This window comes from Giraffa tippelskirchi, chromosome 10 (genome assembly GCF_054371585.1).
Source record: "Giraffa tippelskirchi isolate mGirTip1 chromosome 10, T2T-mGirTip1v1.2.pri, whole genome shotgun sequence".
NCBI lineage: Eukaryota > Metazoa > Chordata > Mammalia > Artiodactyla > Giraffidae > Giraffa > Giraffa tippelskirchi.
In genome coordinates, this window is record NC_137284.1 from 16069768 (window position 1) to 16083641 (window position 13874).

General features: G+C 59.9%; 1 protein-coding gene across 3 annotated transcripts in view; it reads right to left on the reverse strand.

Moving 5' to 3' along the window:
- Positions 1–11638, reverse strand: part of IGSF9B (immunoglobulin superfamily member 9B) — a 42766-nt gene extending 31128 nt beyond the window's left edge. For 2 of the 3 annotated variants that reach the window (XR_014067936.1, XM_081537966.1), the window contains exons 1-3: positions 11331–11618; positions 2266–2463; positions 676–822 (exon numbers count right to left, since the gene is read on the reverse strand). Coding sequence is in view for 1 of the 3 variants with exons in the window: in XM_081537966.1 (XP_081394092.1) it covers positions 676–822; positions 2266–2463; positions 11331–11394 (409 nt within the window). In the remaining 2 variants the exon portion in view is untranslated. Of the gene's footprint in view, positions 1–675; positions 823–2265; positions 2464–11330 lie in introns of all 3 variants that reach the window. The other variant, XR_014067938.1, reaches the window with a different exon arrangement.
- Positions 11639–13874: the final 2236 nt, after the last annotated feature.

The following is a 13874-nucleotide window of genomic DNA, read 5'->3' on the forward strand; positions in this document are numbered from 1 at the left end:
GATCACTTCTTCCACTTTCTCTGGGTTCCAGTGTCCCCAGTTCCTTGGGAATTTCCTCTCCTAAGGGAGGGCTCCCAGGGGCACAGGGGACCCTCAGTCCCGGGAAAGACCCTGGCCCCATGAGAGACCCGTCACCCTTCACCCCAGGAAGTAAGTACCCAGTAGCATCAGAAGGGTTACCCTCCAGGCCGGGACCAGCAGGATCGCCACCCGGCCCTGGGTTTGCCCTGCTGCTGCCCATCAGTTGCAGCTCAATGGCTGGCTGACACTCAACAGTTACTCAGGCAAATGGACTAAAGGAAGGCTCTAACAGGGGATCCCTGAAGAGGGTCTTCCTGCAGCTGCCCTAGAATCCACCCTGCAGATGCTCAACCCTCCTGGATTCCAGAACCCGGTTCCCGCCCCCACCCATGGTAACTGCCCTCTGCCAGGAGCTGCCCGGCCTCTGGGACTCCAGGATGACTAAGGGGCCAGGGGTGTGGCTGGTATCTGACCAGTAGACCAGGCCAGGGTCTCCAGAAAGGCTGAGGAACTTGGGGCACAGCTGCACCAGGGTCTCCAGGGCAGGCTACGGTCAGGGGTTGAGTCCCAGGGGCGTGGGGTGGAGGCTCACACACATGCAGGACACACACCGCACATGCTCGCATGCAGGCACACGTCCCGCACACCACGCACCGTGGATGGTGAGATGCACCCAGCTGCCGTTGTGGAAGGTGTCGTACTGCTGGTCGAGCAGAAGTACCTTGCACTCGTACCAGCCCTGGTCTTCGGCACGCACCTGCTCCAGCCGCAGGGACGCCTTGTCGTGGAGGCTCGCACGGCCTGTGGAGAGGGACCAAGAGGGTCAGGGCAGGGTGCTGCCCCCTGCAGCCCCAGCCCCACAGGGACAGCCTCCCTCGACCCCAGCCCGGGCCAGGCAGGCCCAGGGCAGGGCGGCCCCAAAAGTTCTGCTCTCTCTGCCCACCAGCTGCACCGAGAAGGCTTCAGTTCCCTGCACCGTCCCATTCTCTAGGGGCAGAGGAGAGGAAGGAGCTCTGGTGAGGTGGGATAGGAAAGGATGAGTGGGCCTGGGGACCTCCAGCCAGGCTGAGCAACATCCTGTCCCAGGGGTCCCCGTGGCTGCCACGCCCAGCACCCTGTCTGTGTGGCTTCCCTACAGTGGCCAGGGGAGAAGCCACCAGGGACAGGGTGCTGACATCCCCTCCCAGTCCTGCCACTGGGGCCAGAGAGCAGAAAGCACTGGTCCAGACAGAGCCCAGCCCCCGAGCTTGGCTGGAGTGGGGTTGGGGGTGGGGGGTTGCACGTAGCCTGAGAATGCAGAGCGGCTGGCAGGCAGGGCACTGATCCATTCTGAGCCACTCTCCCTAACTCAGACCCCTTCCCCAGAGTATCCTCCGGGTCCTCCCTCCGCCCAGCCCACTCCTCGCCCCAACGGCACGACCTCCTCTGCTTTCCTCCTTGTGTTTTCGACACTGGCAATCTGCCTACAAACCAGACAGTCCCAACCAACCAGGGCCGGAGAGACACAGACACAGGAGGAGGGAGAGGGGCAGAGAGAGAGAGAGAAATAGAAGCTGACAAAAATGCAAGGCAGACCTCTGAGCCCAGAGGGAAAGATAAAACCCATGTCCTGCCAGGTTCCTCTCTTCCTTTAAACCCCAGCGCGTGCACACACCCACACACACACACCCGTGCACACACTCACACTGCCCTATGCCCTCCTCCCTAGTGGGCCGGCCCTGGCAGTGACTCAGTGAGGCCCCCGCTGGCAGCTGGCAGGAGTCGTTGCAGAACAAGACACAGGGGGCCAGGAGGAGGAGGCAGAGGGGGTGCCCAGACGCTCCCTCTACCCGGGACGAGGCCCCAACTTCAGAGCCAGAGGGAGGGAGTGGGCGAAGCCAGACAGAGCAAACCCCCTGGCTACTTGCCGAGGCTCTGACTCAGCTGCTTTTACTGAGCCGCCCTCCAGCCGGCCTCCTCTCCCACGTGGCGGGCTCTGGGCCTCTGGATCTGCAGGGGCCCCTGCGGATTGGTGAGGCTGTTCAGGAAGCCCTGTGTCTGCCCCACCTCCTTGTCCCTCTCCTCTCGCCACTTAATTAAAACCTACCAGAGTGCAAAGGATGGGAAGACAGAGGCAACAACTGGAAAACAGAGATAAGAAGCCCATCGGAAAAGGAGGAGAGGTTACAAGACACAGGCAGGAGCGACAGGGTGGGGGCCACCCCGGAGCCAGGCAGGAAGCCAGGGCAATGGGGCAGCCCTTACCTGCATATTCAGGGTCCACATGAGGTGGGTAGTAGCCGAACTTGATGAAGATGGGGATGGGCACCCCAAACTTGAACCACTCCACGACATAGGGCGGGGGCTGCCCCGTCACCGGGTGGACCACGTCGCATCGCAGGACCACGCTCTCGCCAGCCCTTGCGGTCACGAACTCAGGCTCCTCTCGCAGGCCGTGGGCACCTAGTGGGACAGCCACGTTGGGACGCAGGAAAGGAGGGGCCAGGAGATCCTGCCCGCTGTCCCAGAGACCACCTCTGCCCTCCCAACCCTGAAGAGCGCAGCCCGACCGTGCCTTTTCCCAGTGACACTCCTACCAGCTCTGAGGAGGGTGGCCACTGAGAAGGTGAAGGGGCCTCGGCCCCTCTGTGGACACCAGGGTCAGGCAGGCACTGCAGCCAAGGGTGAACGGGGACCTCTTCTTGCGCCCGGATGCTTCCTGCTAGAGCACAGCGGGGAGACTCGGAGCCTGCGTCCTCCCACGCCCCACCCCCAGCTCAGCCTGATGTTCACAGCACCAAACAAGAGCGTTCCACACAGGAGCGGGGAATCCCCAACAAGCTGAGCAGAGGCTGCTCCTGGCATCGCCAGAGGGAAAACCCCACCGGCCTGAGCTGGCCTCTCTGCCCCTCCTCCCTCTGCCCGCCTCGCCTGCTGCAGAGGAGGGAGTGGGAGGGGCCTCCAGCCCTCCAGTGTCCAAACCCCAAGTCTATCAGCCAGAGAAGCCCCAGATATCACCAATTGGACTGCAGGATGCTGGGGACATGAGAGGGGGACCCTGGGGCCACTAACCTCAGCCAGCTAAAGGGACCATCCCTACCTGGCAGAGGACAAAGTACATGGCTGGATAAGGCACAGACATCCTCCAGAAAGGGACTAGAAGGGACGGGAGGTGAGGCAGGGAGAGACCCACAACCCCCAGCCTCAGCCCCAGCCCCAGCCCCAGCGAGAACATGTTAACCCAGGCTCCGCCCCAGGCCTGCGGCCCCACCTCCAGCCTGACTCGGGCTGCCACATCAAAGTCACCTTGTCCACCTTCCTTCCCAGCGAAAGAGCCCACTGGGAGGCCCCTCCCCCTGCCTTCCCTCCCAGCACCCGCACAACCCACCAGACCCCGCCCCTCCCCTCCAGGGCCAGCTGGGCCCCTCCAGGCAGCACCACGGACAGCGGCTGCTCCACTGAGGCTCTGGCCTGACTCTGAGCACACTTCTGACCCCTGTGGACTCCTGCCAGGCACCTCTGTCTGGCTCTCCTGTGTGTCTCTGTGTATCTGGCTCTTTCTATGTGTCTTTCCATTTGGTTCTGTCTCTTTCTCTCTAGTGTCTGTCTCTCTCTGGCTCCTCCTCCATGTCTGTCTCTCTATATCTCTGTCCCTCTCTAGCTCCCGCCCACATGGGTGATGCTGTCTACCTGCTGCCCCCCACCCTTCGTATGACTCTATCAGCGTGTGTGTTGGGGGGGGTACATGTGGGGTTCCGTTCGCCTATGCTGGGGAAGGGGTTTTGCTTTTCTGCTGCCTGGCCCCTGTGTGCTTGTGTGCTCTGCCTCTCCAGGTCTGTGTCTCTGTCAGCCTCTCCTTCTCTCCCTCCCGCTCCAGCTCCCTCTCCTCCTCCCGCAAATTGCGGAAGAAGGAGGAGGCAATCCTTCCGGAAGCTGATTGGCTACTGGTGACATCACTGTTTTCTAGAGAAAGAGCTAAGATCACAGAGTATTTTTGGAGCAGAGCACAGTGTTGCCCTCACCTGCCTGAGGCCCCAGCAGGTTTCCCAACCCTCCCAGGCCTGCTTTAGGCGAAGGCTGAATTCCAGCCCCTCAGGGAAAGTATAGCAGGCTCCTCCCAGCCACCACCCCACCCCCTGGGGGCACCAGGCAGGGACCCTGGCACAAAGGCTGACCCTGGGCCCTGGAGGAGTGGGCAAAGAACAGACATGTGTGCACATGAGTCCATGTGTGTACATGTACATGTGAGCATGTAGACATTGGAGGAAAGAAGAGGAAATACAGGAGCCAGGGCAAGAGGAGGGGGTGCCTCCCAGGGGTGGCCACCTGGGAGGAGCTGGGGCAGGGGGCAGGGTTGCTTGCCCTCCTCTCATAGCAAAGGTTCTGGAGGCTCTGGGAGGCAAGACCTTGACTGCCTCATTCTCCACACAGCAACCGGGCAACGGGAGAGCCTCTTCCACACCCGCCCAGGCTCAGGCCTGTGCACCCCACCTGAGACCCAGCCAGACCTGGGCCCCACCCCACAGCTCTTCCCACGTCCCTCCGCCAGGGACAGCAGCTAGGAAGAAGACATGGTGAGACCAGCAGCACAGAGACAGTGAGCAGAGCCAAAACAGACGGGCTTCCAGGATGAAGGCAGTGGAGTGGGAGGCCCTGTCCCAGCCCCCGCACTCAGGCCTGTCCTCCTGGCTTTCAGAATCCTAAAATATTTATCAGCTTTCCTCATCTCAACACACACACACACACACACACACACATACACACACTCCATCACCAACGAGTACTTCCCCCTCAGCCTGAGCCTTTCTGAGCCAAAGCATATCTAATAAAACACTTTCTCCAGAAAAGCTTGCTGAGAAAAAAAAAAAAGTAAACAGGCTGGCAGGAGAGATGGAAGAGGGGTTTGATGGAGGAGAGAGAGATGCTTTCAAATCTAGAACACAACCCAAGTCAACAGCAAAAGAGATTCCAGAGGCAAGAATGGAGACAGACGGTCAGGGTGTAGACAGACGGTCAAGGTGTGAACAGACAGGCAGAGACAGAGAGAGAGAGGTCAAGGGCACCCAGGATTCTGCCAGGCACACAGAGACATGGGCCTTCAGAGGATGGAGAATCAGGAGAGTCAGGAGGGGACAGAGCCAGGCTCCAGGAGCAGCAGGGTGGAGGAAGGAGGGGGGAGGGGAAGGCAGGGGGAGGGCTGCAGGAGGGGAGGCCCCAGATCCCTCCCCACCACAGAGGCCTACAGCAGCCTCAAGGGGACTCTGGCACCTGCGGGGTGAGCACCGCAGGGAGCAGGAGATGTCCTGGATTCCATGCATCCTTTTCAGAGATGGCAGGACCCAGCTGTACCGGGAGGAGCAGAGCAAATCTGCACTTTGGGGTTCTGCCCGGCGCTCCCCGGTAGGGAGAGAGGACACAGGAGGAGGAGGTGCCCCGCAGTCTGGCTAACCTTTCCGAAAGCCCACAGGGTGCAGACCTCCTGCTCTTTGGACCAGGTGGTACCCGGCGGGTCACCAGGTCCAGGGCTGCCACTGGATCCCCTGTGAGCACAGGGCCACAAGCCCTCCACAGCCTGGCACGGCCCCCACCCCCACTCCCAAGCTGGAGCTCTTCCAGGGGTGGGGCTGGGGGAGGAGAGGCGGCAGGACTGCAAAATCTGGTGGCGGCAGCCAAGGTCTGGGAACCAGGCAGGGAGGGCCAGCCGCCAGGCAAACCAGCTTCCTCTAGATCACTACTACATACCAGGTCTTTGTAGGACCCCAACACCCATCCGACAGACGTACCACCATCTCTGCTTCACAGTTGAGCAGACTGGAGGGTCCCCTGGCTGGGCCAGTGGCCTGGAGGGGTGGGGGGCATTTAGGTAGGGACAGGTTCCAGCTGCCCTGTCTCTTCTTTGCCCTTACTTGCCCCCCGCCACAGGCTAGGTACCAAGGCACAAGGCCCCTCCCATACTGACCCAAGAAGCAGCCCCCTCCCCTCTGTTCACTGAGTCAGAGGCCAGCCCATCCACAGTGCACTCAGGACAGGTTCTCACAGCCAGATCCCTGCAGTCCTGAACCCGAGAAGGCCGGCGAGGCAGGCCTGGGTCAGAAGGCAGCTGCAGGTGCAGGGCTGAGCCCACTCTGCCTGGGACCCAGGAGCTCTGGCCCCATCTGGCTGTGGTACAGGGAGACCTCCCCCCTCGGTGAGTGAGTACACGTCCCCAGGGAGGCTCCCCCCTTCTCCCGCCCGCTCGGGCACCAGACTCCCAAACCACAGGCCTGTTGTCTAATAATACCAGCGACAGCCACCGCCACCTCCATCTGCCAGCCTAAAAATAATCCCTGCTGAGTCCAAAACAGGCACAGCCCCCAACAGTCCCCCAGTCACTCCTCCGTGACAAGCCAGGGGGTTCCAGGAGATCCCAGGAAGCTTGAATCGGGCTCCCCTAGGACACCCTTTTCCCCCACCCCCACCGGGGAGATGTAGACCCAGAGGCTTGCATGAGGAAAGCAGAGGAGAGACTCCATACACATATAGCCAAGTGTGAGATGGAGAAACAGCCGTGTCCACATGAGGCTGCACCCTGGATGTCCTTTGCAGAAGGTGGGTGGGCCAGAGGTCACTGGGACATTCTGTCTCCAGCCAGGACCCCCACACCCCACCTGGGAGGTCCCTGGAGAAGTCCCCACCTTTTAAGGTCTCCCTGTAGCTATCCTCATGGCCCTTCGGCCCCCACTCCACATCAACCTCTGAGAGTAGAAGTCAGAGATCAGGTGAGCCCAGACTGGCCCTCCCATCATCCAACAAGGCACTGGGGGAGGGACAGAACACCCCTCCTCTGTGGGTGCCTCTCCTCCCTAACTCTCCGGCCCAGGCGGCTCAGGAGGCAGCAGCTATTAGCCACCTTAATTTGCTCTCGGCTAGATTGTATTTCCAAGAGCCTGTTCCCCGGGAGCCACTGGCAGGAAGCAGTCAGTAATCCAACCTCCGCTCTGCTCCTGCAGCAGCTCCTCCGCAAAGAGGCCCAGCCACACCTACCCTGCCCACCGCTGGCCCGGGCCTGGTCTAAGTACCCCCGAGCTGAGCCGGGGAGGGCCTCGGCTGAGGCGCCAGGTGGATGCAAGTAAGCAGGGAATCGAAGCCCGAGTCTGCTCACAATGAAGCGTCAGCACTCCCTACTCGGAAGCCAGAAAACCAGGACAGCAGCTCCTGCATGTTACCTAGACAGTGTATTACCTGCCACGGCCCAGCTGGCCAGGGGCCTGGACCAGGAGGGAGCTGGGGGGTGAGGCTGGGCAGAGGGCACCACCCGGTCACCTCCCTTTCAGGACAGGCAGGCTGGCTGGGACCTCGCTCGTAGCCTGGGCCACAAGGAATTATTCTCCAAAACTCTTCTGGAGGCCCTGACTCTGCTCACCAGTCTCCTGCTTAATCACGCAAGAAACAGCAGAAAAGCAGGAAGATTCCTAAGAAAAATAGGTCAGATGCCTCAAGCAGGCTGAGCTGGCTCCCTTGGGCAGTGCCCCGGCAGGACCAGGCTACAAGCTGCCTCTGCACCCAGCTCCCAACCCCCAGGGACCAAGTCCCTTCTCCACTCGGGAGTCTGGGCTACTGGGTAGCCAAGACCAGAGCCAACCCTTACCAAGTCAGACCCGTCTTCTGTGCCCCCTGGCTCTGCCTGTGTGTGTCCCCCACTGAGGCTTTCTCTCAGAGCTCAGTCTCCCTTCAACCCAGCCCCAGGGCTGAGCCTCCAACTTTGGGAGCTTCTGGGCTTTCCATACTCATGTGTGGAGCAGAGGGTGGGAAAAGCCAGGCGTCTGCTCCAAGTCTAGCCTCACTGCCACCCACGGCCATCAGCAATCAGACAGGAAAGATGCCCCACTTCGCGCCTGGAGACTCTGGGTCTCCTGTCTGCTACATTCATGTGCATGCGCATACACACAGCTGCACACACACACAGGCACACACACACACACACACACAGATGTGTGCAGGCACATCCAGCAGCTGCAACCAATGATGGCTCTTTCTACAATTCACATTCACTCTCTCACACAAACTGTTTTACCCATCACTGGGCACAGACAAGAGAGAGCTGCCCTGGGACCCTGGCCTAGCCCAAGGAGGCACAGGACTGGAGGGGGTTGGGGGGGTGGGGAGGGAGTGCGGGTCTCCCTGTGGGCCGGGTCCACTCCCACCGCCTCTGCGCAGCAAGGCCCTGACAGCCAGGCCTGAGGCAGAGAGCTCTGAGGATGGAGAGCGCAGGGCTCAGAGCCAAAAGAGGCCGGCCAGAGAGAGGCTGGGGTTCAGCATCTCCCAGCCAGGCAGCCTCTGCTCCTTTGGGTAACCAGATCCGAGCTTTCTGTCTCAGAGCCTCAAACCTGAAACCACTGGCCCTGGGACCTGGCAGCTCTGGGTCCAGCACGTGAGACGAGCTTGGGGCCAGCAGCTGAAAGCTGACTCTTCCCACACATCCCCTCCTCAGCTTCTCCCAAACACGTGCTGCCAGACACACCCCTGCCTGCCTCCAGCCACGGGTGCTGGGGACACACACATGCACGCCACGTCCTGAGCCAAGTCTCGCTCAGCTGAGATGCTGCCTGTGGGGGTCTCTCTAGCAGATTCCAGGCCTAAATGCCCTCCCTCGTGTCTTCACCACCAAAGGGAGGGAGGGAGGGCCAGGCTGAGAGTAGAGGGCATTAGTCCAGCTACCAGCACGGTCCAGGTCAGAACTCGCTTTATCTGCAGACAGCGGTAAGCCAGGCACAGAATCTGTGGTCCACAAGAGGAGGCAGCCTTGGCGATAAAGGTCGGGGTCCTCCCCACAAGCTTGCTCAGCGAAGGCCTGGGATGCAGACTTCACTCGCCACCTTCCCGGCTCTCTGCATGCCCTCCCCAGCCTCCACACTGCCCCCCAGACACACAGGATTCAAGCCCACCCCTCCCTCTGTCCCAAGCCTTTCACTCCTCTGCTGGAGCAACCCCTGCTCATCCAGACCCTAAGTCCAGCACCTCAAAGTCCCTCCCATCAAGAATCTCCTGGAAGTCACCTCTGCCAGTTAGAGAACAGCTGAGCTCTCACAGCAGTATCTGAAACGCTGGCTCGTCAGTCCATCTCCCACTCCCGGAGGCCGTAGAGATGATGCCTCCTGGGTGTCCTGCAGCCTTTCCACCAGGTTCCAGCCACTGACACAACCCCAGTTCTGCAGATCTTTCAAAGGATTTCCGAGCAGCCCTCTACATCTCCCTGGGCAAGGTCAGCAGGGAAGGCAAACTTGGTCCTGGACGGAGGCAACTGTCTGAACTTCCCCCGGTGACATTCCCAGCTCCCAGTGCCCTGAACCGTTCAGGGGAAAGAAATGGAACCAAGATCATCATCATTTACTTACTCACGACTTAGAGACTAAACCACCACCACCACAGAACACTCAGCCAGCCCCTCATTTCTTCATGGCACTAATGTTCACAAACACCCCACAAGCTCATACTGTTAACCCCCAATGAGGCATGTGACAATCAGAGAAGCGAAGCAATGTGTCCAAGGTCACAGGCCAGCAAGTAGCAGAGCTGGAACTTGAGTCCAGGTCCTTTACCACCACACACAGAGCCCCTAGGCTAAAAAGACCCCCCCCCCACCAAGACCCACAGGGACGGCAGGCAGGGGTACATGTCCAGCCACCCCTGACAGAAGGACCTCTCCATTCCCGGAAAGAACGCAGAAGCTCCAGAACCAATAACCTTCAATGCTGGGAAGTCCTTCCTTCTGTCTGGCCCTTCTGTGTGCTGCTGTAATATAAGCACACATTTCCCTTGATTCTGTGCTTAAACTTGCAAAAAGTCCATCCTCCTCCCTGGACTTCTCAGGCCGGGGTCCTATTTCAGGGCCTCCCTTCCATGTCTCTCTTTTATTCAAAGATCCCAATACATTCTTTTGTGCGACAGTCCCATAGCAGGAACATACCACAAACTGAAGGGGAGGAGATAGATGCAGGCATCAGAAGATTACAAGGCAATAGGGAAGGGGCGGGCACTGAGGCTGGAGACAAGTTCTCAAGCGCAGCTCAAGCCACCTCACACCCCCACCCCACCCCACGAGCTTCTGCGGCCACTCTGGTCTGTCTCCCCACCGGACAAAGGAAGAGTTTTAAAACCACCCGGGGTCACACACCATATAACAAAATCACTCCTCTTCGCCTTCCTCTGCTTCTGTTTTCACACCCCCGCAAACACCAGCGAGTCCGATCCCATTCCAGAAACTTTCCCAAATCACTTCCCCTCCCCCTACACAGCCCCAGACAAGGTGAGCAAAGGGTCCTCCCGCGCGAGCGCGGCCGGGCGCTGGGTCTTCCGCTATGGGTCCTCCTACTGCTTGCTGTCCACCTGGAGGTTCTCCCGGAAGCTATCCCGGCCGGCGCTGGGGACCTGCCCGCAGCTGGGTCGTGTCTACGCGCTGAACATTGCGCGCTCAGAAGCCGGGCACCTCCAGCTTCCATAGCAGGGCGGACAGCCGAGGTGCCACACAGAGGCGTGCGGGCCGCTCTGCGGTCTCCAGAGCAAAAGCCCGCGTGCTCACGCGCGCATCACCCAGCTCACTGGCTTCCCTCTGCCCTCTTCCCAGCTCAGACCGGAAACACAGAAAGAGGAAAACCTCCCTCCGCTCCGAGACGCGGCAGTGGAGACCCCCTCCCGCTGCTCTCGCCCACAGCAGCTGTAGCCAGCTGTGGCCGGTTGCGGCGCGCTCCCGGGGAACTTTTGCCCGGCCAGGCCGGGCTCAGGTGCACCGGAGCCGGACGCGGGCAGAGCCAGCCGAAGTCGGCCGCTCCTCAGAGCAGGTGAGGGACCCCGCGCGGAGCCAGCTCTTCTCCTCTCGCGGCGCTCCGTGCGCCCCGCCCTGCGAGGGGATCCGATCTCCAGCTGCCACGACGTGTGGTCCGGAGGGACTCGAGCCCAAGCCGAGCCCGCACCGGCTCCCCTGCGGACCGGTGGCAGTGCGCGGGGTCCAGCGTGCCACAGCCAACCAAGGACCCAAAAACTCCCTGGCGGCAGAGTTGAGAAAGCCGCTGCCTCCCCAGCGCTCGAGGCGGCGGCTGCGCCCGCGAAGGGCACCGGGAGCGGCACCCGCTGCAAAGCCCTGGTGCCAAGGGTGGCGACGTGGACCCTAGCCCGAGGCGTTCTCTTCCGAGCGCCGGCAGCCCGGGTTCAGGCCCTTCCCGCCGACCGCGGATACGGCCCCCGCCCTCCCCGCGGTGCCCGGAGCGTGCCCGCCGGGAGGGCGCGGGCTCAGCAGGAGGACGGAGCCAAGAACGGCGGGAGGCGCAGGGGAGGGACGCTGCACTTCAACTCACCTTGAGCCGCAAGACCTCGGGCGCTGATCACACTTGCTATCAAAGTGGCCACATACCAAATCATAGTACTACCGCGCGCCAGCCAGGAGCCTCATCCTATCTCAAAGTGCCCCGCGCCGCCTACGCCCCGCGCCGGTGCTCTCGCGGCTTCTGCGGCTCCTGCAGCCCGGGCGGCCCGCTCCCCATCCCTTCGCGGATCCGCTCGGCTCGGCGCGCAGCCTCCCGCCCGGCGCAGCGGCACCTGCACTGGAGCCCGGGCGGAGCGCAGCCAGAGCCGCGGAGAAGCCCGGCCGCCCCGCCCCTGGCCCGCCCCCGCCACCCGCCCATTGGGCGCGGCCAGAGAGTCCGGGGCTCGATTGGCCGGGATGCCTGCCTGTCGCGTCGAGGGGGGCGAGCCCATTCAAGGTGCGTTGACGTGTGGCAAGCCCAGAGCCGCAGAATCATGCGCATTGCCGGGGAGAAGGCGCTGCCGCGTCTTCGCGCGGCTCTGCTCCCTGCTCCCACTGCATGGCAAGTTTCTGCGGGAAGGAATGTGGCCGCCGGGCCGGCCAACGGGACCCTGGAGTCTCTGCTACACTGTAGGTCTGAGGGCTCGGTGCGCCCGCTCATCCAGGGAACCCAGCATCCGGTTTCCATCCAGCAAAGAGGCGTCCCGGGAGGACGGTGCTGATTCAGTGATGGGAAAACCCGGGAACAGCAGCCTGGGGAAGCTGAGAACGTCCTTCACTGGAGATCTTTTCAAAGGGGTCACGCGCTACCGCCACCTCCCCTCCTCCCTTCCACACTAGGCCACTCTTTCCTCCCCAGCGCACTCCCTGCCACCCAAACATGAGATTACGTTAAGCTCCATCCAGCCTGAAGGCAGGAGGATGACTAAAATGACCTCTAAAAGTGGCTAAGATTTGGGGTGAGTCATTGGCTCAGCTGCAGGAGTGTCACGGGCCCCCCCTCAGGAACACACGTGTGCACACTGCCCCCCCAATGCGGGTCATAGTTGCTCATCGCCAGGAAGTCTCCACTTTGAGCAATGAAAGTGTTCCTTCTTCTTCTAAAAAGACTGCCTCCTCAAGCACAAGATTCCTCCCCCGTCCCCACCTGCCTGGGAGCCTGGCCCCATCTCAGCAGGAAGAAGCCAAGATGGATTCCGGGAGCAGTGTAGGGATCTGGGACAAGGGACCCAGGGAAGGGGAAGGTGGTCTTCTTATCCTTATAGAAGAGGATAAGGAGGAACCTAGAAAGTGTTCATATTTCTCAACCTCACCCCTCCCCCATTATAGTTGTATTTGCAGAAGAAATAAACCAGTGTCATGGAAACATCTACAAACAGTCCCCTCACACCAGGGATCTGAGGCTGCAGTGAAGATGTCTGATCTTTCACAGAGCGAGAGCAGAGGTGAGAGGGGCTCAGTTCCCCAGGATGGGCAGCAAAGGGGGCTCAGGAAGGTCACCCTCATCACCATCGCAAAGCGCTTGTCAGCCACAAAGTACTGGCTCTAGCATATGAAACTTAAAGGAAAAAAAAAAAAACGAGGGAAACTTGCCCGTAAGAAACGCACACACACACACACACACACACACACACAGACCATGCATGGAAAGTGGCCTGAACATGGGAGGAACAGCCTTCCCTGAAAAGTGAAGCCTCTTACCTCACCACCAGCCAGGACATGGAAAGCTGGAATGCCCCTTCCTGGCACACCAGCAAATACACTGGGCAATCTAGCACCTGGATGTAACCTGGAGAACCAGAACGCTTGAATGACCTCCTGCCCTGTCCAGCCACTCTAGTTATGAGATGTAACTCTGCTCGTGCAGAGATGCCTCTCCCTGAGCCCTCTCTTTAGGGTCTCTTTCTCTGTTAAGATGCCTTTCTTGGTGATGTGAAGTGAGTTGGAAGCTAATTCCCAGCCAGCATACCCAAGAACTAGAGCTCCACCCTTAACATATACATGAACCCACAGTTCTAGGGCTTTGAGCCTCGCTAGTATCCACTTGGAGAACTGGCAATAACAGGATTCTCTTTCCAGAACCTCTAAGCATCTATCTGGCCTGAAGAGAAATGCTGGACTCCCAGGGCTGCCCATGTCCCTAGCCCTTTATAGGTAGAAGCATGGCCGAGTGGGAAATGTTCTTCTAGGGACTTGAAAGGTAGGGAAGGGGGCAAAGCCACTATCACCATCATCTTGATTGTTTTTTCTTAACCATTGACTTCTTCCCACTTTGCATGGGTAGTTTCTACTAGGGAACTAAAATTGTCAAACTGAAAGGAAAAAGTAACACAAAGAGGTTAAGAGCATGAATTGAGTTGGGAAGGGATTCAAAAGAGCTATCTGAAAAGAAGACTAATGTCTTCCAGATAAATCTATTGGAAATACAGTGGAACAAGGGGGTGAAGGCAGAGAGGAAAGGGAGGAGAGTTGAGATTCAAAAGGAAAAAGTTAGCGTCATCATCATATGTGTCTCAGATTTGGTTTCAGATCACCTCAAAAGGGATACAGAGTATCAGGTCACAGTGAGGAATGAGACCAAAGAAGTCTTTCCCTC